This window comes from Chaetodon auriga, chromosome 4 (assembly GCF_051107435.1).
Source record: "Chaetodon auriga isolate fChaAug3 chromosome 4, fChaAug3.hap1, whole genome shotgun sequence".
NCBI classification, from domain to species: Eukaryota; Metazoa; Chordata; class Actinopteri; order Chaetodontiformes; family Chaetodontidae; genus Chaetodon; species Chaetodon auriga.
This window is the reverse complement of record NC_135077.1, coordinates 1,472,464-1,500,155: the sequence shown is the minus strand read 5'-3', so window position 1 is coordinate 1,500,155 and position 27,692 is coordinate 1,472,464. Positions and strand designations below refer to the sequence as shown.

The 27,692-nt window shown below is 48.6% G+C and overlaps 2 protein-coding genes across 4 annotated transcripts; both read left to right on the top strand.

Annotated features, from left to right (window-relative positions):
- Positions 1-516: 516 nt before the first annotated feature.
- Positions 517-12,999, top strand: LOC143318871 (uncharacterized). Of its 3 annotated transcripts, none has more exons than XM_076727369.1 (6): positions 517-1,002; positions 4,161-4,205; positions 4,550-4,594; positions 5,311-5,458; positions 6,267-6,428; positions 7,625-12,999. In XM_076727369.1, exons 1-6 carry the CDS (start codon positions 952-954, stop codon positions 8,746-8,748), a joined length of 1,575 nt encoding a protein of 524 aa, XP_076583484.1. In that variant the 5' UTR covers positions 517-951; the 3' UTR covers positions 8,749-12,999. The 3 variants fall into 3 exon arrangements, with proteins under 3 accessions (XP_076583484.1, XP_076583485.1, XP_076583483.1); XM_076727370.1 differs by lacking the exon at positions 517-1,002 and adding an exon at positions 1,024-2,456; XM_076727368.1 differs by lacking the exons at positions 517-1,002; positions 4,161-4,205; positions 4,550-4,594 and having other exon boundaries at positions 4,601-5,458.
- A 1,392-nt stretch (positions 13,000-14,391) lies between these two features.
- pdcd4a (programmed cell death 4a) lies at positions 14,392-27,675 on the top strand. Its single transcript, XM_076727373.1, has 11 exons — positions 14,392-14,852; positions 19,759-20,061; positions 20,257-20,354; positions 22,042-22,155; positions 22,269-22,490; positions 22,594-22,691; positions 22,930-23,044; positions 24,373-24,480; positions 24,920-25,030; positions 25,160-25,299; positions 25,994-27,675. The coding sequence occupies exons 1-11, from the start codon at positions 14,807-14,809 to the stop codon at positions 26,043-26,045; spliced, it is 1,407 nt and encodes a 468-aa protein (XP_076583488.1). The 5' UTR covers positions 14,392-14,806; the 3' UTR covers positions 26,046-27,675.
- The last annotated feature ends 17 nt before the right edge of the window (positions 27,676-27,692 follow it).

The window sequence follows — 27,692 nt, the reverse complement described above, 5'->3', positions numbered from 1 at the left end:
AATTTTGTTTGCCTGATGAGACTGTAAGAATGTTTTTAAAGCAGTCGCTATCATTTTTAAACAGCTAAAGTTAGCTAACGCTGTTCTTAGCTAGCAGCTGCTTAGCTAACTAGCTGTTCAGTTTGAAGGCAGCTAGCGCTACCTGTGTGTATTTCCGAAGGACATGTACTTTTATAAAATAAAGGTACTTCCAAGGCTGATTTAAGCTGTTTATTTCTGACCAGCTGTTCAAATGTGAGGAAGTGCTTCAGTTTATAAATTCAGACTTAGCGTCACGTAACGTTAGGCTAATGTTAACGTGTTTGCAACAACAAGTATGGTTAGCATGTAACACAATTCAACCGTAAAGACAACTTAATAATGTATGTACTTGTACTTGTTTATTGTGCAGTTTCACTCAAAGTACTTCTTTTGTTCGTGGGCATACATCTAGATTAATTTTTTTATATGTGACTTTCGCCACCCGATGTATTCGGCCACGCTGTACAGTGTCACGGTTGTGTGGTTGTGTCTGCTGAGCAGCCAGGTGTTCGCAGAGACAGAGAGCCCAGCTGAGGCAGCCTCTGAGCGGCTGTTGCTGGGAGCTCCGGCCAATCAAAGCCGCGGCGCTCTCTGCTGCTGCGGCTGCTGGAGGAGCATGACATCACGCTCAGCTGCGACCCGCTCCATCAAAACAAACACCGAAATATCTCCGCGCCACTTCAGCCAACAGCTGTCGACGCCGCCGCCGTCTGCGCTGTGATATTCCGCGGTCCGATCCAGAAATCGGCGGCAGTGGTACCCCGGTGTGAGCAGCGGAGGCTGGGAGGGGCATCCGTCTGTCCGTCCGGACAATGGCGGATGGGGAGGCCACCGTGTCTGTGGAGTGGGACAGCGGTGATGGGGGCTTAGCGTAACATCCCACCTCTGCGTTTGTATTTTCTCTGCATAGCTTGGTCTTCACCTCTCGCCATGGATCCAGAGAAAACGTTGACGTTCTGCCTCGGGCTGAAGGCTGAGGAGGTAATGCGCCGCACGGCTCCCTTTGCTTCAGACACCGCTGGCAGCAGCTGGGCTTCAGTCTGCAGAGCAACATGCTTCCTTCGGCCTGAGCTGCTGTTGACAAACAACTCGTTCTGCAGCCGTCTGTCTTTCCGTGTCTGCATCGTTACACGTTGCTTTTGTTGACATGTTTCTGGAGACAATGGCTGCAGTTTTGCAGCACTGCAGCAAATGTTTTGTGTCCAGTAAAGTCAGTCAGGTATGGCTTCTGTTTGCACAGTTTGTGTCTGTGGGGAGATCGTCTGTGATGCTGCAGTCAATGCAAAACAACTGACAGGAAGTTTTTAGAGTTATGGACCTTAATGCAGAACACAGTGTCCAGAATATTGTGAGAATATATTGCAGATGCTTTACATTTGTCTGCTCCAGACATGCAGTCAACTTTCTGTGGGAATCCTAAAGTTACATATCATTTCATGAGTAGTTTGTGACTTGTTGATTTTTGCTGCTGAAACTGCAGTTAGATGTCAAGTTGTTTGAGGAGAAGGTGGCAGAGGAAGCCTGTGGTAATGCACCAAGGATTTAACTCTCATTTATGCAGCCGTGAGTAAAAGAGCTTTTACTGCCGGATCGTCATCGCCTCATAAATCTCATGTGCAGTTGCTCGCCCAGCAGAAGAACACCATACTGCTGATTCAGGACAGTGCCAACACCGGCTGCCAACACCGAGGACGATGTTTCCTTGTTTCAGGTCTGTTGTCTGAAAGTGCGTATGTAGGCTCCAACAACTGTATTTATAACAAAACAGTGAAAACCACGTTGACTACATCTGGAAAATGTGTTCGCATGTAAAATAACATTGACCACAAACAGTCCTGAGAGGAGAGAAAAGGACGTTTTTCAAATCAAATGTGTGTTTCAGTGGCATAAACCATAGTGAGGCGCAGTGTGGCCAGAGCAGGTCGCACCAGGTTTGCTATCTAACTGTTATATTTAACCATGAAAGGAAAAAAAAGGCCAGTTTGAGGATGTAACTGATTTTTTCCCCTTAAATTAAAAGTACATTTGTTTTGGTCGAAGAGTCCTTGAATTTGAAGTGTGTTCTGGTCAGTAAATGCTTCTGGCAGTGTCTGTTTGTGTCTTGAGCTTCAGTGGAGCAGGAAGTCGAAGGAGTCTTCACCTCACCTTCATCACGTCTTAACCAACAGTCCTGCTCGTTTCATGATGTAACATCCTCTGTGGTAACCTCGACTGCGTCACATTATGTGCGTGTTGTCACTTCGTGGTGTTGTTGTGGCTGTTTACAGATTTTTGAACGTCGTCTTACATCCTGCAGCCGTTCGGTCGCCCTCTGCTCCATTTTCCCTCCACTGGTGGTTTCTGGGTGTTCAGGTGGTGCAGAGAGGCTCAGACTCAGACACACACAGCAGCTTGTCCTCCACAGTTTTCATGTCATGTCGGATGAGGTAGTGAAGGTAAGCCTGTGTGTGGCGATGCCGTGGAGAACGCTGGGAAATCATTTGCGGTTTGTCTGTGGTCTCTGGGGATGTCTGAACGATCACTTCACACCCCGGTGGGTACACTCAGTGCCGTGTGGTGGGCTCACCACAGGAACTCAGCTCGACATCACTGACGCCGGAGCGTTTCCCCTCTAAACTCTGACATTTAGCCTCCTGAGGGTGTTGGTGACAGTTGGATCTGCAGCACGATGCGTCTGTTGGGTTTTGTTGCTGCACAGTATTTAGTGGTCAGAAACAGGATGTCTTATTCATCTTTAGTTAGTGGTGGCAATGCAGAAGAAAAATAACTCAGATTTAATACTTTTGATGGTTTTACTGTTCTTTACTGTTCTTTACTGTTGTTCTTGTCCAGCTAAAGTCTTTTCTTTAAGTTTTATATTCATACTGGTGTCCGGCCTGAAGAGCACGGCCTGTGATGTCATGTCCACACACTTCTGCCTGCAGCCACATGCATCTTTAGCAGGAAGCTTATCTGCCCCGTGCTCTGCCTTTATGTCTTTGGTCAGACGTTGCTCTTCCACCAAAGTGTCGTGTAATGTTAATAAACCTGTGGATGCACCAGCTGTTGAATCAGTGTGTACTGAGCCCAGCTGTATATGATATACTGCAGTAAATATGAGCGTCTAAGCTAACTAACAGATAGTTCTGTCATTTGTGCAGCGTTGGCAGCGTGTGGAGTTTGCTGCTTGTTGAATTTTGGCTCATTCTCATAGGCAGTAGTTGTGATTCTGAACCTGTTAATAGCTGTGTGTGCATTGGTTTATATGCACACACACACACGCACACACACACTGCAGTCACAGGGCCAGCATTGTTCTCCATGCTGAGTACATAACCGGCAGCCAGTTGTTAACAAAGAGGTCTCATTTACATGACTGCAGGCCTGTTGTGCAACCAGGCAGTGAGCCCCCAGTGTCTCCACATTGTTTTTGACACTGGCCCCACATCCAGCAGCACGCACACACACACACACACACACACAGGCATTTTTTCCTTATACTCACAGTTGGCCTGAATGACATTTACAGAGGCGTGAGTGACACACTGAATTTTTAAACCAGCACAGTGACAGAAGAGCATTTGGAAAGAAAAAGGCACATGTAGCATTCATTTCCACTGCAGACCATATCTGGATACTAATGGTGCTGATGTGCTGGCAGTCGCTCGTCTGCACGGGTCAGCCTGCCTGATGGGATGTCAGAATAATCCCACGAGGAAAGCTGTTGATGTTTCATAGGTATGTGAGCTTCGGGAGTGCGTGCTGGGTGTCGGCTGATTGGTTATCCAGACAGATAATCAGCAGAGAAAGCGGTCGTGAAAACACCTGGTGGTCAGGAGCTTGAGAGGTGGTTCTTCTGCAGACGTGTGAAAGGCAGAGAGAACACGAGGTTCTCTCAGCGAGCCTCCGGTCTGCCGCCCGGACCCACGGAGCAGAAACAGGTTTGTTAAAAAGCCTTTGACCTTCCCGTCTCCTTGAGGAGGAGCAGCTTAGAGCGGCCGGCGTCTTCAGGCTGGAAAACAGGCCTTTAGTGGCCTTCTTAGTCACGCCTGATTAACACGTGTGTGTCATGTGAAGCGTGTGTCAGGTGAAACACGCAGCGCTGATGGTTTGTTTCTTGTTTCTCCGTCTTCATCGTGGCTCCTCTCTGTCTTCTCCAGATGACCATGTCCCTGCAGGGCCTGGACGGGACCGAAGCCGCCACGGTAGGGAGCTCGACCTTCAACCACAGCCAATCATTTCACAGCACTGGATGATAGGAAGCATGGCTAGAAAAAGCCTCCGAGCGTAACTGGAGTGGTTGCCATGGCAGTGCATAATTATTTGTTAGCACTTCTCCGTCTCGTGTGTGGCGACGGCGTACATAACAGACTCAGCAGCCTCTTCGTGCTGCTTTATTATTGTAGTTCATGCACTGAAATGTGCGTCAAACATCTCAGAGTTAACGTCTGCCTTTAATTCTTCACTTGCTCCTCTTCCTCACACAGACCTGCTAATGACTAAGATGTCGCCGTAACATTCTCAGAGGTCCTCTCCCTTCTCGTTTCAGGTGTCTGTTTCTCAGAAGGAGGCTGACGTGCACACAGTCAATAAGGTGGGAGATTCTTTGGCTGTGGCCTAAAACGTATGTCACGCCACTAACTTAAAGCTGCACTCATCGATGTTAATGTGTGATGTCAGAGACAGTTATCACCCACTGCAAAACATTTTAGCATCTTTCAGCTCACTTTTTTGGTTTTATGGCCCCAGCAACTGTTTCAGTACAGTCTCAGGCTCAACCCTCTTTAATTTCTATTTTTATTCTGTTCTTGTTTTAGTTTTATCTCCCTCTTATTATGTGTTTCTTCTGGTTTCTCTATTTTCTGTACTTGCTGCTGTCCTTTAGCGTCACAGGGGATCAATAAAGGTTTATTTTGTCTTCATGGACAGCTTTATTCAGCATGTAGACGACCTGCACATCACACAGTTAGAGACACCCTAACCCTGAACATGGTGGAGACCAAAGCTGAGCTAAAATCAGTCACGAATGAGCGAATCTCAGGTGAGAGGCGAGTCATTTGTCATCACGTGACTTCAGTATGGACGTTCAGTCAGGTGACAACAGGTGGTCGTGTAAAGGGGGAGATTGTAAGCCTTGTTTGGTTCAAGATGGCCGCTGCTGCTCCTCTTCTGGTTAAAAGCTGTAATAAAGACTGTAGGTCAGCGGACAGTCAGAGGGAACAGCTTAACCTCACCGAGCTCGACAGCCTCACCTCTGCGGCCTCTTCACTGTCACTGTGGTCACGTGCGATGCTGTGTTTCGTCCACCAGGTGGTGAAGCATCACGGGGGTTCTGCTAGCCGACCTGTTGTCAGTCCCAAGTACTGTCCCGGCGTCAACAACAATCCAGGTTACCTGTGTGAGACAGGGCACTGCTGCGGAGAGACGGGCTGCTGCACCTACTATTACGAACTGTGGTGTGAGTCACCTGACTGAACTCAGGCCGCACTTCACCTGAAAGCACAAGAAGATCAGGTTTCTCTTACATAGAGCCCCTCTTGGCCAACCAGACTGTCCTAAAGGCGCCATCTTCCAAACATCTCACCGGCAGAGATGAGTTTTCAATGAGCTTTAAAGAAAACTGATGCAAATTTGACATAAACTGCGTTCAGGAATATGTAATGATGCACTCTCCTCTCCCTGCACACTAGCTTTCATTGTCATTATGTAATGTGTTTCATTTTAACTCAAACTAACCTCAAACTAAACTACTTGCATCTGGGAGGCACCAAACAACAGTTTTAGTTTAAGCTGCCGAGTTAAATCTGCTCATTTGATCTTGAAAATCACTTTGAGTCATACAACAGCAGACGTTTACAGATAAAATCAAAGCTTACGTTCATGCCTACATTGTAAGTATTTAGCATTCATAGTGTTTATTTATATTATAACTGTGGGATTCTGAAAATCTGTCCTTGAACAGAAGATTTTGCAAATCATGCATATGATAAAAAACAAAAGCAGCAAATTTGTTCCTGAAATGAATGAACTGCCTCTAAAGGTTGATATGGAGGTCAGATGATGCAACCAAAGCTCAGAAAGACGTCTGAAGTTGAAGTATGTGCTTTTGGAAAATGGACAGCAGTAACATGAAACGTAAATGATTCACATGTGAAGGAGTAAAATATCCAAAACCTCCATCAGTCATTTTGAAACAGTCTGCTGTCTTCTCTGAATTCAGTATCAGGACTTTGTTTTTCTCTCTTCGGCTCATTTCCTGTCTGCAGGGTTCTGGCTGCTGTGGACGGTGCTCATCCTCTTCAGCTGTTTCTGTGCGTACCGTCACCGCCGGGCCAAGCAGAGGATCCAGCAGCAGCAGAGGCAGAGGGAGATCAACCTGATCGCCTACAACGGAGCCTGCAACTACCCGTCCTCCATGCTGGACCTCAGTATGTCGCTTCATCTTCCTTCTTCTACTTCTTCTTCTTCTTCTCTTCTTCTTGCTTCATCATGAAGTCAGCACTTCTCCAGCCCGTCTCATTCGTATTGTCCCATTTTCAGAAAGTCCTTTCATAAAAACAGTAAATGTGACTCAAATATACAACAAACAGTATTCAGTGCATTTACTGGGGACTACGCTGAGGTGTTGGTTACACACACACTTTGTGGGCTGCTTGGTTGGGTGTTTGTGTGATTGACTGGACACAAACTGCAGTGACGTGTTACCTGTGACGAGGACACGTGAAGCAGGTCACTGATGTGGTTTTGACGTGTCCTTTAGCACAGAGGACAGACAGCAGCGGGGCCGTGGTGTCGTCTTCAAACGCACCCACAGTGACTGAGTTGAAAATGGGCTCATTACGTTTGTCTTATGTGAAATCGTGGACAGCTGATAGCAGACAAACTCAGCAGCCAGATTTTCCATTTTCTGATGTAACGTCGCCGTCTGTACGGACAGTTCGGCCATGTGGGCTCGTGTTTCACCACAGCGAGTTCATGTTTCTGATATAAAGTGAAGAGACTTGGTTCATCGTGTATAATTATCTATTAATTACTGTAGCAAAGCTCAGTTCACTGAGCGTCTGGGGCCTGTTGGTAGTGCTGGTCGTTGCTGCCCTCTGCTGGTCAGAGTGTGAATGACTTCCATCACACAGTTAAGGTGTAGAATGATATGTGAGATGTTTGGTTCCACATTGGGCCAAAGCAGCACTAAAATAATATGTGGTAATATGTGCATTAATAGGAGAACTGATATTTAAAGTGAAGTAAAAGTTAGTTTCTGTGGTAACTAATTACTTTTTGAAGAAGCTGACTCCTCATGTTTCTGAGAAAAAAGGCCTTTCTGTGTGGAGTTTGCATGTTCTCCTCGTGTTCACCTGGGGTATCCTCCATAAAATATACCCCCACTAAAAATATGCAAGAAGATCACCACCTGACCAATGGTGACAAAGGAACTGGGTCCCCGGGCGCCGGTTGGATGGCAGCCCACCGCTCCTGGTCTGCCGCGGAGGAAGGACGACCAGGATGCGTTAAAGGCGGAAGTCAAATTTCACCAGTGCATGGCGTGTGGGCATGATATGGGCATGTATCTGTGTGACAAATAAAGGGGATTGTCCCTCTGATTCTTCTTCTTCTTCTGTCTCAGGTTTTCTGGCTTCCTTCAAGCTGCCCTCCTACGAGGAGGTGGCAGCGCAGCCCAGCACCCCTCCTCCACCTTACAGCTCCGTCTTCGCCCTGCAGGGAGGTGCCATGGGGGGTCCTAGCTCCTCTTACCCCCATCACCACCACCACCGTCACCCCTGCCCCCCCTACCTGGGCCCTGGTCCCGGTCCCAGTGGCCTGACTTCCTCCCAGAGTTCGGACAACTACACCAGCTGCTCCTGCGAGTCGTGCTCCCTCACCTCCCCCTCCAGCACCTCCTTCTCTGTCCAGGTGACGGACGAGACGTATGACAGCAGCCGCATGTCCACGCCCAGTGAAGCGGGGGGCGACTGCGTCATACCAAGGGTTGTGGCCAACTTCGCACCGACTCCTTCGCCACCTCCTTCATCGCAAGTTCCACCCGACGTGATACCTGCGGTCACTCCAGATGTCATACCTGTCCAAAGACGGTCCTCTAATGGAAGCGAAGGAGTCTCACCTTTGGCGCCTCCTCTCTCTCTCCCTTTACACTCTCGTCCCTCACATCCTTCTCGCCTCCCGCTGTCTCCCCTCATTCTGCTATCTTCCCTCCCTCCCGGTCAAGTCCACCCTCTCGTCCTCTCAGACCCACTGGGAGCTGTGGCCGTTCAGAAGGAGAAAGAAGAGGAGTCCTCGCCTTGTGGTCCGCCCCCCCGGCCCGCTCTGTCTCCCCCCAAACAGGCGCTCTTCTCCTCAAACGTGGCTGTTTTCACGCATTGCGTCAGCAAAGAGGAGCAAAAACGAGAAAAGGAAGAGGAGGAAGAGGAAGAAGAAGATGAGGAGGATCATTTCCGGCATCGGCGGCTAACGGGCGACTCGGGCATCGAGGTGTGCCGCTGCCACGTGAAGAGAGAGGAGGAAGAGGAGCTGCAGAAGGGGCCTGGTGGTAAGGGAGGGAAGGAGGCCGCGAAGGAGGCGCAGAGGCCAGAAGTGCTGCACGACAGCGTGGACTGTTCCCTCCGAGCGAAGGCTGCCGTTCAGTCGCCGCTCCTGAACGACTGCGCCGAGCAGCGCGGCCACGTCTCCTCATCCTCCAGCATCATCATCCAGAAGACGGGCGAGGCCATCATCACGGTGGAGACCTCGTAAGCTGAGCGGCGAGACGTCGTCCAACAAGCAGGAAAAGTGAGAAGTTTGTGCTCGGTGGCGTCGTCATAGAGCGACACGAGTGACTCGTTGAAGGAAAGACTGGCGGGTCTTGTTGTAAAGGAGGGAGCGGAGGAGTTTCTCCTACTTCACAGGAGAAACTCCACGAGAAGCCCACGCCTGAAAGTCCTGTTTAGTGGTTGATTTATTTGTGTTCAGGAGGAGGCGGAACTGCTCCTCTGAAGTGATGAAATGCTAATGAATTTCTGTGTGTGTCTGCTCCTCTGCTCTTTCCTTTTCATCTCTCTTCTCTCTGCATGACACAGCGCGGCAGAAAAAAGCGTTTCAGCTCTTTGAAGTGAAATCCCTGACAGTCAGTGGTTTCCAACCTGGGGGTCAGGACCCCACATCTGAGGGATCATCAGAGGGTCATGTGATGATTAACAGGATGAGACGGAGGAAAAACTTCTGTTGTACAAAATGTTTCTCAAATCGTTGCTTTTCTGATGTGAAGTTGCAGATAGTTTCCGTCTTTGGGCTTTCAGATGAAACAGCCTTTGACATATGCAATGTGAGGAGGGTCACAGCTGAGTGTTCTCTCATTTTAGGGGGTCAGCCTGCACAGAGGCTGGAAACCACTGCCTGAGCTTCTTCTCCATCAGCACCAGTAAACACGACCCAGACTGTTTATCACGAGACATCTCCTCTGAGAGAACATGAAGTAAAATCACTGAAGAATTCAGTTTCAGACGAGCAGCTCTAACAAACTGATCACGTCACGTGATCTTCGTTTTCTTTCTGACTTCTGAAAAGGTCGGAGGTCACGGGACTGACTCGTGACCTTTGTTGTTGTGGGGTGAATTTTTGCTTTCACCAGCCGACTTCCCTCCGTGTGTCAGAGGACATAAAGAGAGGAGGCAGCTTAGACTGAGTGAAGGAGTGTTTTCTACTGGTGTCTTACGTCGCTCCCTGAAGGAGGAGGGTGCAAACATTGATTAAAGGTGTGGGTGGCAAAGCTTTACAAAGGTTTTCTGATTATACGTTGATGTTTCAGACTGTTAACATGGTTCTACTGTTTCATTAACTGACTGTTTGATTTGGATTTAATGTGTTTGAACTTGTTCCCGGTTGCTCGTTGCCATTTTTTGCACGGCAGCGTGAATCTGATTCCTCCGTGGACGGACTGTTGAGTTTTTACAGGCAGAAACTTTAAGCCTAATCTCGTCACTGATAATGAATGTAAACGGTTATGCATCGCAACAACAACAGCAAAAAAAAAAAAAAAAAAATACTTCAACTGTTTACGGAGAATTTTTATAGCATGACGCTCGACTGAAAACCTCTGGAAAAGTGCCCAAAACTGCAGCCAAGTGCGGGCTTTGAGGGGACGCTCTGGACTGAGGTGCCCGCTGTCGTGTGTGTGTGAGTCCGGTGCATCAGAGGTGGAGGTGAGGTGGAGGTGAGGTGGAGGTGAGGTGGAGGTGAGGCCTCTTCTCTTACTGCTGCGGCTCAACGCGCGGCCGCCGCTGAGCGTCAGACTGCTTCTGTGTCTCTGCCTCACTCAGGCGGAGCGTGAGCTCGATGCCATTGGTTGACGCTCTGTACTTCCTGGTTTTGTTGTGAGAGGAGCACACGTCCTGTCCTGCAGCTGACTCTGAAGCGTAGAACGAGATTCAGAGAGAAAGAATGTGTCAGATCGCAGTGTTGTACCTGTGCGTCCTGCTGTAGCTCCGTTGTCTCCAGGTCACCGCGCTGTGTCCTCGGCTCCATGCAACGCCGACTTCTAGGGCCTGAAGGCGAAGCTTTCGACTCATTTGTGGCTCTGTGGACTGAAACGTTGCCTCGGTTCAGCTCAGCAGCACCTTTATTTGTCAGCTCATGTGTGCAGGCAGGTGTGTGCTGCAGCGAGTCCAGGTGTGTCTCACAGGTGGAAGCCGTCCATCCTGATGGACAGTTGTTACTTTCTCATCACTTCTAGCTCATGTGTGTTTATCAAAGTATATGGTGCCGAAAATAGACCGTGTGTTAGGCATTGTATGGTTTACTGCTGCTATGTGTGTGTGTGCGCGCGCGTGTGTGTGTTTTCTGTAAACTGTGCACAGTCGTACATCAGATGGGCAGATGTTTTCTAGCAGCGCTTAGCAGTCTCTTTATCAAATATACACTGTATGTAGTACACGTGAGACTCGCAAAAATAGTATTTAGCAATAGTATTCACAGTTTTTTGCTGACTCTGGTTCAGACTGGCCGGTGGGAAACTGACTGTTTACCTCGTTCTAACTGATCCGAGAGCTGTGCCGGCCAGAGGCCCTGATTGTACAGAACTGTGCATTTTAAAGCCTCGGCTCCAGGCTCCTCTGAGTCCAGGCTCAGGTCGCCTGGTTTGGACCGGAGCCTCTCGGTTTGTGCCTCTGCTGTTCAGCGTCTGTGTTTCTGGAAACGAATACGTGACGAAGGTTTGTCCTCTGGAGAGGAACAAAGATGCTGCCTGGTCATAAAACTCGTCCCTGCTTCGTTTGAGCATCGTGAACCACACGACGCTCCTTTGAGCTGTTTTCAGGACGTCACGCGTTACATCCAGTTTCTGCACAGTAAAAGTATTCAGGAGGAAAAGGACGCGAGTCGTGTGAGTTCAGGGGAAGTTGGAAGTGAATTCCCATTTTGTTTCATATGGTTCACACCTGAGCTCTGAGGGTCAGTTTAACATGAAATGACTCAACAAAACCAGGAAATGATGTTGAATTATGACCAGCTGGAAAACAGGGAGTGAATTTAAGGAATTTTAGGAAAATAGGCAAACACCAGCTTTGACTGACCTTTATTTCACTGAAAATCACCTTGAATCCTTTTTTACTGGTTGCTTCTCTGGTCATTGTTAACGACTGATCAGACGATTGATTGATTGACTGATTGATTGTGGGAGTGAAGAAGTTGGAGAACCTGATTTGTGCAGGTGATTAAAAGTTGACTGTTCAGTTTTGATGTATTTACATTTGCTAACTTTTTATTTGCTCATGGATTTTTCTCATTTCCTCGTTGTTACACGGCACACGTTTGATCAGTATTGATTAATGTTTTTGAAGACGTGATCGGAGACTCAAACTGGTTTTCTGTACTTTTAGGCTCACTCTGAACCTGGTCTTTGTGGATCTGTCGTATCTTTCACAGACACCAGTCGTATTTGTGAAATTCGATGCTGAATAACAGCAGATGTCACAAACAGGAAACGAGGAGAAGCTTAAAGATGTTTTTCCTGCTGCGGCAGATTGAAGATTTGTTCATAACGAGTCTCTGAGGACTCTGAAAGTTTTCAAAGAGGTCATTCAGAGCTGGCGAAACACAAGAGGCACAAACGGGGGCTAGTTTTACCCCAACTCTGCTTTCACATTGAAGCCAAACTGATCTGAGTTCAGTGTACATAGAACTTTTCTTCGGCCTTGTCAGCAGCTCGTACGTCCAGACAAAAGGCCCAGACTCTCCTCTTATTGCCGCCGAAGGCCGAGGCCTGATATAAGACTGTTACCTCGCTGAGATTTGACTGCAAAGGACTGTTTACTTCTCCTTATCAACATAGTATTTACTCTATATTTGTACTGACTTTATTTTGTAAAGAGTTGAAGAATTAACCCCCCCGCAGAGCCCACATTGGTACGGCTCAACAAAAGATCAAATCCAGACCGACTCCCGGGAAACCGCCTGATCTCCTTTTCCTCCTGCAGGATTTCTAGAAGTATCTATACGTGATTGTTTGTGGACTAGTTTGGATTAATATTACTACAACTGTGGTGTTCTTTGAGGGTATCTTGTGCAATCCTACCTGCAGCTCTTCAGCGTGTCGTACGCATGTGTGAGAGCGTTATCGTCAGCCGTGTTGTCGTGGTGTTAACTCATTGTCGCTTATTATGAGGCCAAAGTTGACTGTCGCTGGTATCCGTTAACATGATATTTGTCAGTAGAAATATCCAGTCATTTCTATGTCACCATGAATATGGAGTTGATTTTGTATCTTGGTGTATAGCGTAGAGATTTCTGATGTAGAATCCAGACAATGAGATGCTCTCACCTTTTTCGATATTTCTTTGGTTGCACATTTCCAGGTGCTTTTTCCAGAAGGTGTTTAGGTTTCTTCCATTGGAGGGTTTTTCATTGATGCTCGTCGGCGTTCTTCTACGTTGGACGCAGACATTTGCGCTACTTTATTCGACAAAAACTGTGGATTTTGTGTCAAAATAAAAGCTAACAAGTGCTACAAAACACATGTCTGTGCTTCTTTAGACACACACTTGCTGGGGAACAAACAGTGTTCAAACTTCTTTAAGCTAAAAAAAAACACCCACTCATGAGGAGCTGTCGCCGTGACTCAGGATGAATCACCAGGCTGCAGGAAGCGTCGTCTATTCAGGAGCAAACAGGAGAAAAAGGAGCCTGAAATGTGGCTGACGGCACGCAGCGACGACAATAACAGCATGTGGAATGAGAGCAGACAGGCTGGTCATACCTGTTCGTAATACATCACCTGCTGCCGTGCGCCTCAACAGCACTGCTCTGTTGGTGTTTCTGTCACTCAGGAAGCAGAGAAAGTCCAAGAATTGACTTTCCAGGTAGAAACGTCACCGATGATCAGCCGTCAGGCCGAGCAGGCAGCGGTCAGGGGTCTCAGGCTGCAGGGGCCACAAAAGCCCAGGATGACAAATGTCTTCAGATCAGCTGACCTCATGAGGGACCTGAAGGTTGGCCCTGCTTTCCTTCTCCAAGTCTTCAGGCCTGTCGTGGTCCAGGCCTTCAGGATTTCAGCCTTCAGTCACGTGTTGTTGAAGTCAGCACACAGGAAACCAGGTAGCTTGAACACCTGCGTGGAGCGCACAGAGCGGGAGAAACGGCTTGATGCGGGCCGAAGAAAGAGCTTTATATGACTGAAGGTCTAAAGATCTGACGCTGCTGTGGGCTCCTGAGATTGGTCATCATCTAACAGCGCCATCTGGTGGTGAGAGCTTGGATGACAAAAACACTCCAATTTCTTATCACAACGTTTTCTCATCAAGAACATTTCTGTGGCCTGTTTGTCTTCATTAGATAAGAGACGCCACTGAGCTGAACATGGTTTATTATAGAGTGATAAAAGGCAGTGAAGGAAGCAGCAAACAGGTCTGAGCGAGATGAAGACGAGGTGAAAAACCAGCAGGAAAGATCATGAAGGTGAAACAGCACCAACAGTTTCCCATTTATCCAGCAGCCAATGAAATCAGTACAGCTTTAAAGCTTTGACTGCCATCAAAGGTCGTGTTCGGGCTCATAAACTGGACTGAGCTTGATGTGATGAATATTTATTAGGATTATGTTTATAAACCAGTAGAATGAAGTAGAATAATGAGGAACTGTAGATATCAGATGAGTAAATCAATAAAAAGCTTCAAACACTTGATGTTGGTGTGATTTCTACGTCACAGCTGATTTTTTTTTTTTTTTTTTTTTTTTTTTTACAGGTTTCAGCAGAGTGATTTCATTCACTCATTTGAAGCTTTAACTCTATTTTTCATGCAGCGCAGCGATGGCTCGTACAGCTCTGCTGCTCTGTGATTGGTCAGGGTGGACCAGCCCCCACCCCCTCTCCTGACCACTCCCCATCCGTGTTTCACCCCACGTGACTCCGCCCGGATCGCTTCTGCAAAGTTAAAAACAGACTTTGTTTATCTTGCAGCCTGTTTGTCTGCACGCGCTCGGACTAGTTTACCTGCGTCTCACCTTCACTTTTCTCTGCTCAGCCGGAAACGCTGAGAAGCGCGTGAAGCCTCCGCACCGACCTGCGCCGCTTCTTCTGCATTTCTGCTCTTTCTGACTCACTTTGGTCGTTTTTTTGTCTCTTTTCTGCAGCTGATATCGTGCATCACGTAAAAAAGGCTCCGGGCTCCGCTTTTCTCCCTCCGTCAGGTGCCATCTGCCAGAAGTCTGCTCTGCACCAAACGGCTCGTTCTGCGGACGTTTGCTTGCAGTTTTTGGGGGTTTGTTGCTCGGCAGGAGGAGCGCACCGTGAGGATTTTTAATCGAGCATTTGGAGAGCGCCATGGCGACCGAAGTGGATACGTGGTCCTCCGCTCCGCAAGCCGACGGTGAGTGAACGAGCTCGGCTTCGCTTCACGCAGCGTCCGTCGGTGCAGAGTGTGACGGAGGCACCGCTGGGCCTGCTGGCGTGCTCCCCCGCGTCCATTGTCCCTGCATGGGATGGGCTGCAGCGTTAGCCATGCTCCACCATGTGCTCCGTTAACAGCACACACACGCACACACGCATGCACGTCGATGCACTGGTGCAACAAGCAGCACAAACGCGCGCACACGGGCCCAGCTTCAGGGCGCTGCGGCCAGGACCGAACTCCTCGAACGGGTCGGACTTTTTGTCTTTGGGGCTTTGGCGTTGTTGTTGTGCTGCTCTTACATTTAACCCTTTCACGTTTCTGATTGGACCAGGCCGTAACGCTCACTTCCGCTTTGACAAGCGCGTGCACGCGGAATCAGCGCTGCAGCTGAGTGCGTTTACAAACACACACACACACACACACACACACACACACACACACGAATCTCTGCCGTTCGTTTTCGGTGTCACACGAGCAGTCATGAGTGAGATCGAGCTGTTTTGGTTCCTGCTTCTTTTTCCTGGTCGACAGGATGTTATGGTTGCGGTTCCTCAATCTGCTCCGCGTGCGTCGGGACGTTTTGCGTCCGCGTGGAGTGTTTTAACCTTATTTAGGGCCAGACGCGGTGCTGCTGGGCTCACAGACCCGTTCTTTTCAGGAATTATGGGTTTTTAACGAGTAAACGCCAACACGACACCGCAGCACCGCAACAGAACGCGGTTCGATCCGGATCACCGACGCGTCACTCATCGATCCTCTGATATGTGTCTGTGATGCGTTCAGTGTTTGCTGGATGTTTTTAATCTGCACACTGGCGTTTCTTGGCTGCTACCTGAGCTCGTGGCACATTCAGTTCCGTGCTCGGGTCGGCCTGGCGGTGACGTCGACACGTATAGCCTACTGTACCAGCCAATAGGAACGCCTTACATAATCCCTGCGTTGTTGTGCATTTAAAGCTTACATAAGTGAGAGAAGCGTGTGTGTTTGTGTCCAACTGAGAATCCACGTTGAGTGTGTGTGTGTGTGTGTGTGTCTCTCCCCAACCGAGAATCCACGTTTGTGACGAGCGTCGAAGCTCGACCTGTGTTAACAACTCACCTGAGGGTCCACACAGGTGGATCAGTGCGGGGCAGACCCACATGGCACTTCATTGTAGAGTGTGTGTGTGTGTGTGTGTGTGTGTGTGAGAAGATGCCTCAGTGCACAGATGGGCTGCATGAATCTGACGAGCCTTTTTGTCTCAAGGAAGGTCAGCCATGCTTGACTGAGCAGCCTCTGTTGATGAGGTGGACACACACACACACTCACACTCTCTCTGTTAAAGAATCTATTGTCTGCTGGGGTAACGAGGAGGGGAAACAGCTTGTGGTCAGTGTGGACGCTCAGCAGTTGATCGGACGTGGAGTCTCTCCGATGATCAGATCGGTCGAGCTTATTCTCAAATCACCAGATCCTACAGCAGCGCCTTAAAGTTTCCAGTGTGAACAGCAACAAAAACACCCAAATTTGCATCTTTTGGATACAACCGTCACGTTTGACTGTGAAAGTTCTTGACCTCGAAAACGGAAGTTTGACAGAAGAATCAGAATCCGTTAGTTCAGAGCTTTACTCCTCGTTAAAGCTTTAATCAGGAGACTGGAGTTTGCCTGACTTTTTTCTATGAACTTCAACTCAACACACAACAAGCCACCTGACAGGTGGCTCCACCCTTCTGCCACCAGAAGCAAAATCCTGCAAAAATCCAGAAACTCAACTTGTGGCCTGATGTGATTTTAAAGCAGATTTTTAATTTTTAACTTGTAAAAAAGGAGAAATTGGCTCTGAATGTGGGCACGGCTCATTTTATGTGAATGGCTTCAGGATGTTTTGCCATAAATAATCTGTTAGTCTTGGCTGAGGTGATCGGAGCAGGTCTGTGCCTGATCACTGGCCCATAGGCTGAGCTGTAGCTGTGGGAACTCCTCCAGAACTCCTGGATGCGTTAGGAGCCGCCATGAACGTCAAGCCCGATCAGCTCGTGGCCCGCTGAGTACACACATGTCCTCCTTTTGTCCACGCTCCTCCTCCCGCATACATTCATGAAAACGTGTTTGCACACAGCGGCCGACGCTGAATGAAGCTCTTTGTGCAAAGAGCTGTTTTACGCGCGTCCGTGGAGGCGATTGGCCGATGGTTCAATAAGGACCTGATCAGGTGGACTTCCTGTCCTCTAATCTCTCCTGTGCTCTTTATCTGTGTTGTTGCTCTCAGCTGTGACTCAAAGCTGCACAGTCAGCAAAACTGCACAAGTTTCCATCAGCGAGGTTCATTTTCCTCCACTGATCGTTTCGTGTGTGTGTGTGTGTGTGTGTGTGTGTGTGTGTGTGTGTGTGTGTGTGTGTGTGGTCACTTCCTCAGCCTCTGTTGTGTGTTTAAACAGAATCATACACACACGTCTGAAGCGTGTTTTTAAGTTGTCTCTGCTCGGGTCTCCTTTCATTAAACGGGATGACAGTTAAACCCCCGGGACGTCCACGCCCGTCTCCCCTTTGATAATCAGCAGAGGACGGAGAGCAGAGGACGGTTTGCTTTTGTCCCCGTTATCACTGTGCAGACGCTTGTTTGACCAAAGAGGACGTCACACATGTTCTCACTTAGGTCTTTTTTCTGGGCGTGGGCTGACAGACACGTCTCTTCTGGTCCATTTCTCTGCCCAGCTGACCTTTGTTTTAAGCAGGAGTTTGTCCTTTTTCACACACTCGAGGCCACAATGGTCCCACTGTTGTGTCTCAAACTGACGCAGATGTGAGAAATGAAGAAAAGGGAAGTTAATGAACACACAGCGAGAAAACATTAAAAGAGCAGAGCGTCTCTGGTGTTGTGCTTCAGGCAGACGAGTTCGGTCGGAGTTCTTCTTCAGACTGAACAGTTTGCACCTTTCATGTGTTAAAGATGAGTAAAACATGTGGAATCTGTCGGATCAGATGTTTCAACACTTCTGATGTCGTCTTCCACACAAACTTAGATTACTGAGTTTGAAGGTTATTAAAATAAAATCTCTCCTTCATTGAGGATCCTGCAGGTTTTGTTCGTTTCTTCTGTTGGCAGTTTTGGATTTCAGCGCAGAGACGTGAAAACGGGCCTCAAGCTGCATCTGACAGATTCTCTGACTCCGTCTCCAGTGGACACATTCAGACTTACAGTCCTGCAAACTGCATGTGTCTTCAGAGGAACGCGAGCTCGCTCTCATTCACAAACGCTGCCCGGCCCGCGGACGCTCCCACGCACCGCGTAGGCCAGAGGTACTCTGCTGGTCCGCATCTGGCTGCGGACGGAGGCGGCTGTGGAAACCATCATGACGGTGTGGTGTGGTTTGCTGGGAGGCGTTCAGGGTCAGGCGGCAGAGTGAGCGTGATGCTGCAGCTCTGTGGCCCTCAGACTGTGTGTTTCGAGGAAGGCCTGAAGAGGCTCATGGTCTCGCTCAGGCTCTGCTGGCTCGGCTAACTTTTGTTCTGTTGTGTTTCAACCTTTTGTCCTGGCAAACATCTCCGACTTTTCTGCCTTCCTATTTTTTTTTTGCTCTTTCCCAATTGGCCGGCCTGTTTATTTGGCACGCCGCCATTGGTTGGATCCTAATTTACTGCGCTGGCAGGCCTTGTGGCCTAAGTGAGGGGAGGAGGAGGAGGAGGAGGAGGAGGAGGTGCCACATGGTTGGATGTTTACAGGTTTTGAAGGCTGAGGGTGTGGTGCTGCTCCGACCACAACAGGTTAACTCAGGGAGGTGTCCCACTTCGCTGGAAGGAGCTTTTCCTGTTTCTCTCCCTCCTGAGCTGAGCTCCTCTTTTAGAGGAGGTTTCAGTTTGTTTCTCCCTGCTGCAGAACTATGATAATGACACGATTTGTAAGCATTTTCTGCTGCTGCTTTTCCAGATTGTTGGTTTAATCTGTGGCTTGGCTCTCCTCCCCTCTCCTCCCTTCTCCTCCCCTCCCCTCTCCTCCCTTCTCCTCCCCTCCCCTCTCCTCCCCTCCCTCGGTGTGTTTTCTACATGTCCTGTAATCTATAGGGCCGTAACTCCTCAAACTGCCATTTGGGGCAAGTATTCATTACACCCTCAGACATTCCTGCTCCCTCTGCTCCCCCCTCGCTCCTGCAGCCCGGTCATGTGACCCGCCATGGACCGACCATGCCATATGTAGTCAGGCTTGTTGAAGCTGCAGCGGACAGATCGCGAGAAGACGGAGGAATAAAAAAAAAAGGGGAAAAACTTTAGTCAGCGTTTCTCCAGCATGCGCTCCCCCATGTTTCCACCTGAATGTGTCACATTTTATTTACTGTAGTTTTTCTGAATGTCGTTTCATTCAATTCAATTCAATTCAATTCAAAAATCCTTTATTTGTCCCGCGATGGGAAATTCCAGATTACAGCAGCATCAGTAGAGCAGATTAATATAAGAAGTGCACGCAAATTAGAAACATCAGAATATATACAAAAGAGTGAGAATTTTAAATAAAAATAAAAAGAAAGAAATTGTAAAAAATTGTAAGAAATTGTAGATAGTATTTACAGACTTATGTTTTATTGCCCTGATTACTTGGAGCAGTTTTTATTGTACAGTCTGACGGCTGCCGGGAGGAATGACCTTGATGCTGCCAGCGATGTTCTGTATTATTCATTCTGCATGAATACTTTGCATTTGGTACTTTAAGTGTCCTTTGATGTGAATACTTTTGTACTTTCACTGAACGAAACATTTGAATGCAGGACTTACTGTGTCTTCCACAGACTGTCCTCGAGTACTTTGAGTCATGAAGAGTTCCTCTCGTGTCCTCAGTGACCTGCACCTTTTCATGGCGCTGTGATAATAAACCACATCACTGAAGGCTTCGAATTTTCTGCCCGCAGGGATGTTCTCTTTCGACGACAGCCGGGCAGAGGCCGACCGTCCCTACAGCGGCGACGAGGACGCGCTGAACGAGGCGGAGGTGAACGGGAACTGGACGCCCCAGGAGAAGGCGCTCCACGAGGCGCGGCTCAAGGCCAAAGCCAAACGTCGCCTGCGCAAGTCCTCCTCCCGCAACTCCACCAGCGAGTCCTTCTCCGAGTCGGGAGATGTGGCGGGAGGCGACCCGAACAGTCCGAAGGGCAAAGGCAACACCAACGACCGCAAGTCCAGGACGGGCAAAGGCCGAGGGCTGCCCAAAAAAGGTACGTCTGAGCTCCGCGGCGTGCGCGGCGTTCTGCGTTTTAGCTTTTAAGATAAACGGCCGACATGTTAAAACCTCAACTGTCAGAATGAAAATGGAAAAACGAGCAGTAGAAAGTTTCATCAGCGTGTTTGGGATCATGGCGATGTGCCGACCTCTGACGTGTGCTGGTCTGCTGACTGTCTGGTTCGTCCAGGTGGGGCAGGTGGTAAAGGAGTTTGGGGGGCTGCTGGGATGGTTTATGAAGACGAGGAGCCGGACGTACGGGACCCCAACTATGACGAGTCTGCTCAGGTGAGTGCGTGTAGCCGACTGTGGACGCGTGCATGTTCATCTGAAAGAGTTTGGACTGTGTCCTGAGTGGAGAGACGACAGGAAATGAGGGATGAGGCCTGGCAGGATGTGAGGTGGCGGCGTTGTGGCTCCTGGTGCCGCCTTCACCTTCGCCTTTAAAATCTTGGTTAATCTGTCGTTTTCTAGATTGAGCTGATTAATCGTGGGTTGTAGTCCAATGTGAAGTCTTCAGACGGCTCGTTTTGTGCAGCCGACTGTTCAAAAAGAGATTTGACATTTCTGCCTGAAAAATGACTTAAAGATCAATATTTTTGTAATTTCAGCTGGAAATTAAAGGGATCTTCTTCTGTCTTTTGCACAGTGGAAGCTGATCCTTCATTTTTCAAAGGTTTGCATCACCTGAGCGTCACACAGAGCTCTGCGTCGCCAGCAGAGCTTCCTTCATCTCGCTCGTTGTTGCTCTGACCCGTCTTTGTTCCAGAGAGGCCACCGCTCAGCGCCGCGGCGCGCCGGGCGACGGTTTTTATGTCTTGTGTCAAACAAACGTGCTGATGTCGACGCTCAGCCTGTGAATGAGTCCCACAGTGTGTCTCTGCTGTGATGAACTCTGACATCCTGCGTGGCAAACGATCAAAAACACTTTTTTCTAATTGATACTCGATTATTGATCCATCTGTTTGAAGTCCTCAGAATTTGGCCGAGCTGGCAGAAAACACCTCCTCACCTGATTCATCCAGGTGGCTCCGTCCCATCACAATCATCAGAGCGTTCAATCTTTAACCCCGTTATCAGGCGGCGCTCTGCGTGATGCTGGAGCTTTCATTGGCTGAATTTCAGAGTGAGAATCGAGCTTCTGTCTGCAATGAGCTGATAACGGTTTGGGCTCGCCGCCGGGAGCCGGCCTTGAATGCTGCAGGAGCGCAGCAGAAAGGTGTCAGTGTGTTAACGGGGAACTGGGTCAGACGGGCTCAGAGGAACACGTGGACCGTGTGCAGACGGCCTGCAGGTCACCCCGTCCTCGGGAGAATGGCAAAGTGTGTAGTTTTGTTTGAGAAATGTCCTCCTGTCCAGATTAAAAGAAGAAATGTTTCTGAAATCCAGCGTCGTTCTTCGGCCTCGACAAACAGTCAGCCCACGCAGCGCCAGCAGGAAACGGGGAAGTGAATCAGAGTTTTGGACTTTTGGCTGCAGTCCCTCTTTAAGCTCATGTTTTTCCCCTCTTACATGAACTTATTAGAAGAGGTCGAGTCGTTTTTTTATGCTCTAAATTTCACGGGACATTAAAAACCATCCTTCTCTTAAAAAGCCAAAGTAGTTGTTCCCCTTTTCTAGTTTGTGGGTTTCTAATGGATTCCATCTGTGCTGATTGTTTCGACTGTCAGTGCTCACTGCTGAGCTGCAGGTCGAGCAGAAGATCACCTCAAAGGTTAGTTGGACCAGACAAAGAAGTGCCGCTGATGGTCTTAAATGATGACGCACATGAATTCAGAAAACCGGACCGTCTAACACAGAGGAGTGACGTTTGCTTCACTTTGTTCTTATTTTATTCACTGGCATTCTGTTTTCAGCTGCTGTTATAAATGAAAGGTGCAACACAAATATCAGTATCATTAGAGTAAACTGTAAGAACTGTCAGTGATTCATGTCTGATGGGTTTCCGTGACTGATCGTGTGTGTTCTTGCGCAGGGGGACACGGTTTATGCTAAAGTTGTTCCCGAGGTGGACGAGAAGGAGCTGGAGAAGATGGTCAACCCGATTGTTCAGGAGTACTTTGAACACGGAGACACTAAGGAGGTGCAGGTACGAGCGGGGGGGTGGAGGGGTGGGGGGGGTGAGCGTTTAGACGAGAAGTGACGGATGAGCCCAGTGATGGAGCGAAGGATCGTGGGTTGATATGTCCTCTCTCCTGTCAGATGTTGCTGAAGGAGCTCAACCTGGGCCCACATAAGTACGAGTTCTCCTCCCTGGCCGTGTCGCTGTCCCTGGAGGGCAAAGCCAGCCACCGAGAGCTGACCTCCCGCCTGCTGTCGGACCTGTCGGGGAAGCTGCTGTCACAGAGCGACATGGCGCGCGCCTTCGACAAGATGCTCAAAGAGCTGCCAGACCTCATTCTGGACACGCCGGAGGCTCCGCAGGTATGCATGCGGAGGACGAACTGATCTGTGCTGTCGTGTTTCTGTGCGCTGCAGAAAGTGTGTGAGGTGTATCCTGGTGTAGAAGATGCTTTTGGTCTTTCAGATGTTGGGCCAGTTCATAGCCCGAGCCATCGCGGACCACATCCTCCCCATGTCGTTCCTGGACTGTTACAAAGGCAAAGTGGACTGTGACCATGCCAGGTGAGCCAGGATGAGCAAACTAGACCAGCTGCTGCTTCAACACAACCAGCCTCAAAGTGTCAGCTGTGGTTCCTGAAGCCTCGTCAGATCTTTGAGAAGAACGCGTGAAGTTAGTTTTTACTGTCAAAAAGACGATTAGAACCCAAACTCCACGCTCCTCCCCGTCTGCTCTGTCTCCGTCTGTTTCTGTCTATGTAGACATAAATGAGCATTTTGTGGTGTGTGGGTATTTTCTCAGAGTGGCGTTGGACCGCGCCGCCGTGCTGCTCAGCATGACGAGGGAGATGGTTCGCCTGGATAACGTGTGGGGCGTCGGCGGAGGCCAGAGACCTGTCAAACATCTCGTCAAAGAGGTGAGCTCGCGCCAAGCGGGGAGAATACTGCTCATTTTAAAAAGAGGTCAGTGTGTTTCAGGTTGACATCGTGCCACGCATGTAAACAGAAGGCAGGGGTGCATGCTGGGAAGAGAGCCACGGGCCAAGCCTGTGCTGTGTCAGCAGAGAGCTTTTCTCCTCCGAGAAACTGGAACCGCAAAAAGGAGGCCATGGGAGAGGCTGACACACATAAACACACACACACACACACCCTGCAGTGTGTGTGCAGTGTCCACACACACACACACACACACACACACACACACACACCCTGCAGTGTGTGTGCAGTGTCCACACACACACACACACACACACACACACGCGGCTTTGTCTTTGCTTGCAGTTATTGTTCGTGATCGTGATTTTCTGGATTTTTTGCTGCTAATGCAGGTGTGGGCGGTGTGGGAGGTTCGAGTGCACACGTTGTCAATCGTGAGTTATGCAACATTTTCGGGGTCCGTCAGCGCCGTCAGTCATGCGGCGTTGTGTAACCGTCGGTAGCTCAGACCTGCTGTCCAGCTTTGACTTCCTGCCCGCCTGTGTGCAGCCTGAGGGCGACTGGCTGCAGCAGGAGGCCCCCTGTCGTCCTCTGGGTGTCTTCACCCCCCCCCCCCCCCCCCCCCAGCCGTCCACATCACACCTCCAGCTCAGTGAACGAGACCCACGGCTGACTCACGAGTGCTGGTCGGTCCAGCTTTGAGGCTTTTCAACTTGCATCAATCACGCGCCTCGCTAATCTCAGCGATGAGTAATTGTGCCATAAATAAATTTGGGTGAAATGGTTGATGTGTGCAGCTCAGCGCTGAGCGACACGACTGAGCAACGCTGACAAGTAAGAGACGGAAAGACTCGAGCGCAGCTTCAAACAGGAAGCTGTTTCTTTGTTTGTTTGTTTGTTTTCTAGCGGAGCTCCAGTTGCCAGGTACGACAGGCAGGTGTGCCAAGTTTCATTTCCCAAGGAAGTCTGGTTATTACCAGTCAGTCCCTCACATACAGAGGCTTGATGTAGGAGACGGATCCTTTCAGGTGTTGTTGTTCAGCTCGGCCAACACAAACTCTTTGTTAATCCAGCAAACAAGGGTTTGTCCCAGATGTCAAAGGTTTAGTCATCATTTCTCTTTTTATCAGAAAGACAAAGACTCCACGTCTGTTTGTCCGTCTGTTCTCACAGAAAAGTTTGTTTTTGATGTTGAACCGCCCGTCCAGTGACGACACTTACAGGTCGTTCTTCATTCCAGGTGTGTTTGATGCACATATAAATCTCAACAGCATGAACAAATGGTTTCTGTGTGTGCGTCCTGTTCCAGATGAACCTCCTCCTCAAGGAGTACCTGGTGTCAGGAGACGTGTCGGAGGCGGAGCGCTGCCTGCGGGACCTGGAGGTCCCACACTTCCACCACGAGCTGGTCTATGAGGTATGAAAGACGGGATGTTACTGTGGCACTTGAAACCAGTGGAAGAGACTGACAGCAGAATGGAAAGTGAAGCAGGATGAGAGGAGATGATGTCTGACGTGTCGTCTGTCAGGTGGTGCTGTTCCACATGTGCAGCACCTTCAGAGAGAAACACCCGACTCGTCACTTTCTTATTATCTAACAGATAGACACACATTAAAATAAGAAACATTCATGTTTGGATTTGTCCAACTGCTGCATCTCATCCTCTGTGTGTAAAACAAAGGCAGAGGGCAAACACTGCCACCCAGTGGTGAAATGTGCCGCCTACACGTCCCTGAAAGGACCTTTTTTGATCAGCTCTTGTGATTCTGCTGATCCTGGACTTGATTATCGGATGATGGCAGCACACTCCTCTTGTCCACACATACCATATGTCACTGTCCTCGCTGTCCCTCAGGCGGTAGTGATGGTGCTGGAGTCAAAAGGAGACACTGCCAGTCACATGATGATAAAGCTGCTGCAGTCCTTCTGGAAAACAGGCCTCGTCACTGTGGACCAGATGAACAGGGTCAGTGCCTTTTCAGCCAAGCTGGCGTGAAAAACGTCTCCATGAAAGACACGATTTGAGCAAAATTAGCCTTTTCTCTGAAAGTTCACGTCGTCAAACTGTCTTTTTTATCCTCCCTTTTCCCTGTAGGGCTTCCAGCGCGTCTATAACGAGCTCCCTGAAATCAACCTTGATGTGCCACATGCTCACTCCATCATGGAGACCTTTGTGGACCTCTGCTACCAGGAGTCTGTCATCACCAAACAGCTGAGGGACGCCTGTCCCTCCAGGTTAGTCAGCCTTTAATTAGCACTTGATCTTCAAGCACAGCCGCTGCACGTGTCTCAGATTATTTCCAAAACTATCAGAATTCTGCTAAAACACGGTTGTGTCAGTCTGAAGCCTCGTCACCTCAGCCGTGCATTAAGATGATCCTCCAAACTTAAACACATGCTTAACATACAGAAGGAAACACAGGTTTTACTACCATCTACTGGATGTTAAGATGTATGGCATTTATTCTACCGGGGCCAAACGCCCATTTTGCATCGTTGAGGAAAGTGAAAAATCATTTGTGTGTCCGTCTTGTGATTCGGATCCTCTCCAAAATTTGTTAGGCGCTTCCTTGGACACGCCTCCACCGAGTTTACTGAAAATCAGGCCTGTGGTTTGTCAGTAATTCTGTTGACAATCAGACAAACCGCAGCCAAGACTTCAGCTCCTCGGTGGAGTCCATGTTCTTAAACAATGAAGTGCAGCACTGACGTGTTTTCATGAGTTTTGGACGACACTGGAGCTCAAAGGAATACGCTGCCTTAGGCTTTGAGGACACTGAGAACATTTGTCATCAGGGTTAATTCATTTTTGATTTTCGCAGGATTTGTTCAAAATAAGAGAAAATAAAGAAATAACCAGCTTTAACCTTTAATATTCAGCTGCTCACCAACAGACACTAACTCTGTCACACTGTGTTTCCTCCACTAGAGGGAGGAAGCGTTTTGTAAGCGAAGGAGATGGAGGCATGATCAAGAACTAATACAGGAGAGGAAGAGGAAGACGAGGAGGAGGAGGAGGAGGAGGGGTGTTCCAGGTTCTCGCAGCCTGTTTCTGCTCCAGCATGTTTCCCCTGAAACCGGACGTGTTGGCAGTCTTAGGTTTCCTTGTTCCTCTCTCATAACGTCGTCATTACACAAACCAGCGCTGCCGTTCGGCGGACGTGGGCTGAAGAGCGGCCCGGCCTTCAGCTCCCTTCATCTGTTAATCACTGTTTTCGACATTTTTTTGTAAGAATATTCTTCATTTCTGGGCTCGATGTGCCCCTCTTGCCTCAGTCTTTGTACCTGTTTCTAAAGAATAATACGAAGTCAGAGCGGCAGAAAGGCGGGCGGCGGGCGGGGGAGTGTGGGAGGTTCGTCTGGGTAGTTTTGTCTCTTGCTTTGCTTCACCTGTTGCCACATCTGTATTTTATTATTTTCTTTTTTTTTCAATGAAATGCGCTACAAGAATGAAAACAGCACTTAAAAGACAGAAGATGCTGCACAGCGAGGAGCACTTGGTAATTTAGCTCAACAAAAGGATCCAAATCTTTATTTTCTGTCTCCAAGGGAGGACGACGTGCGCTGCCGCTCCTGGTTCAAGTATTCTGATCCTTTATGAACAGTGATCGTTTTCTTTGGTTCTTGGTCTCTGAGGCCAAATGTTCACTTTGTAAAGCACAGCAGTCGAAGCATTTTGGCAATGTTTGGGTGTTTGTTTGAAACTTTGGGGCAAATGTACTTTGGAAGCCCTTTTTTGGAGAAAAAAAAAGTAAATAAATAAATAAATTGGGATGTGTTGAGGAAAAAAAAATGCAATATCTTGAGGACTGTGACTTTGCTTGTAATGAATGAATCTCCAGCTCTGGACATTTAACCTTTACAACAGAAAGCAGAACTCATGTGGAAGTTGTCCTGAAACCTGGAATCTGTTTAAAGTCTGTGAAACGGCGACTTCAGCTTTTCTTGGAAGACGATTTGTTAAACACTTTCAGACCTTTTTGCCACCGTCTGTAACAGTTTGACATGTTGACCAAAGTTAATGTAGCTCAGAAATATATTTCATTCATGAAAAAGAAACAAAATGCTGTTTTTTGGTTTGTTTGTTTTCATTCACGTCAGCAGCGACGATGAAGGAGGAGGAAGTGATGGACGAGCGCAGCAGAGACACGTGTCCATCAGTCGTGGTCTTTAATGTATTTTTCAGCCTTGTCTTAATTTGTACCGTCTCGGACCACTTTGTGTCATGTCCATCTTTCTCTGTGACTGATGGTCAGAGCAGCTGTAAACATGTTAACTTGAACCTGTAAGTCAGAAGAAGCGTGAGGTCAAAGGTGAGATTTTTCTCCATGAATGGGACATCTAAGACACCCGGCTGTGTGTCTGCAGAGCAGAGCTGAATTATACCTTCGGTGTAAATGACTGCTTGAGGGGAATTTGTTCCCTGGTTCATATTTGGAGATTGATGTACTTCACAGGACTCCCTCCTTCATGCATGCAGCTGTCCGGTGTTTGTTTTCTGCAGTCCTCTTTGTACAGATGATTGATTTAGGATCATCAAACTGTTCACAGCAAACTCCTCCGCACAAAACGTTCGAATTATATATTTCAATAAAACCACATATTTCCCTCTGCGGTGTCATATTTAC

Coding starts and splice junctions, on each gene's coding strand:
- LOC143318871 (XM_076727368.1), top strand. CDS start 4,990: ATGGTGGAGACCAAAGCTGAGCTAAAATCAGTCACGAATGAGCGAATC. Junction 5,459..6,266: donor CTACTATTACGAACTGTGGT/GTGAGTCACCTG, acceptor TCCTGTCTGCAG/GGTTCTGGCTGCTGTGGACG. Junction 6,429..7,624: donor GTCCTCCATGCTGGACCTCA/GTATGTCGCTTC, acceptor CTTCTGTCTCAG/GTTTTCTGGCTTCCTTCAAG.
- pdcd4a (XM_076727373.1), top strand. CDS start 14,807: ATGGCGACCGAAGTGGATACGTGGTCCTCCGCTCCGCAAGCCGACG. Junction 20,062..20,256: donor CCGAGGGCTGCCCAAAAAAG/GTACGTCTGAGC, acceptor TGGTTCGTCCAG/GTGGGGCAGGTGGTAAAGGA. Junction 22,692..22,929: donor GTGGACTGTGACCATGCCAG/GTGAGCCAGGAT, acceptor GTATTTTCTCAG/AGTGGCGTTGGACCGCGCCG.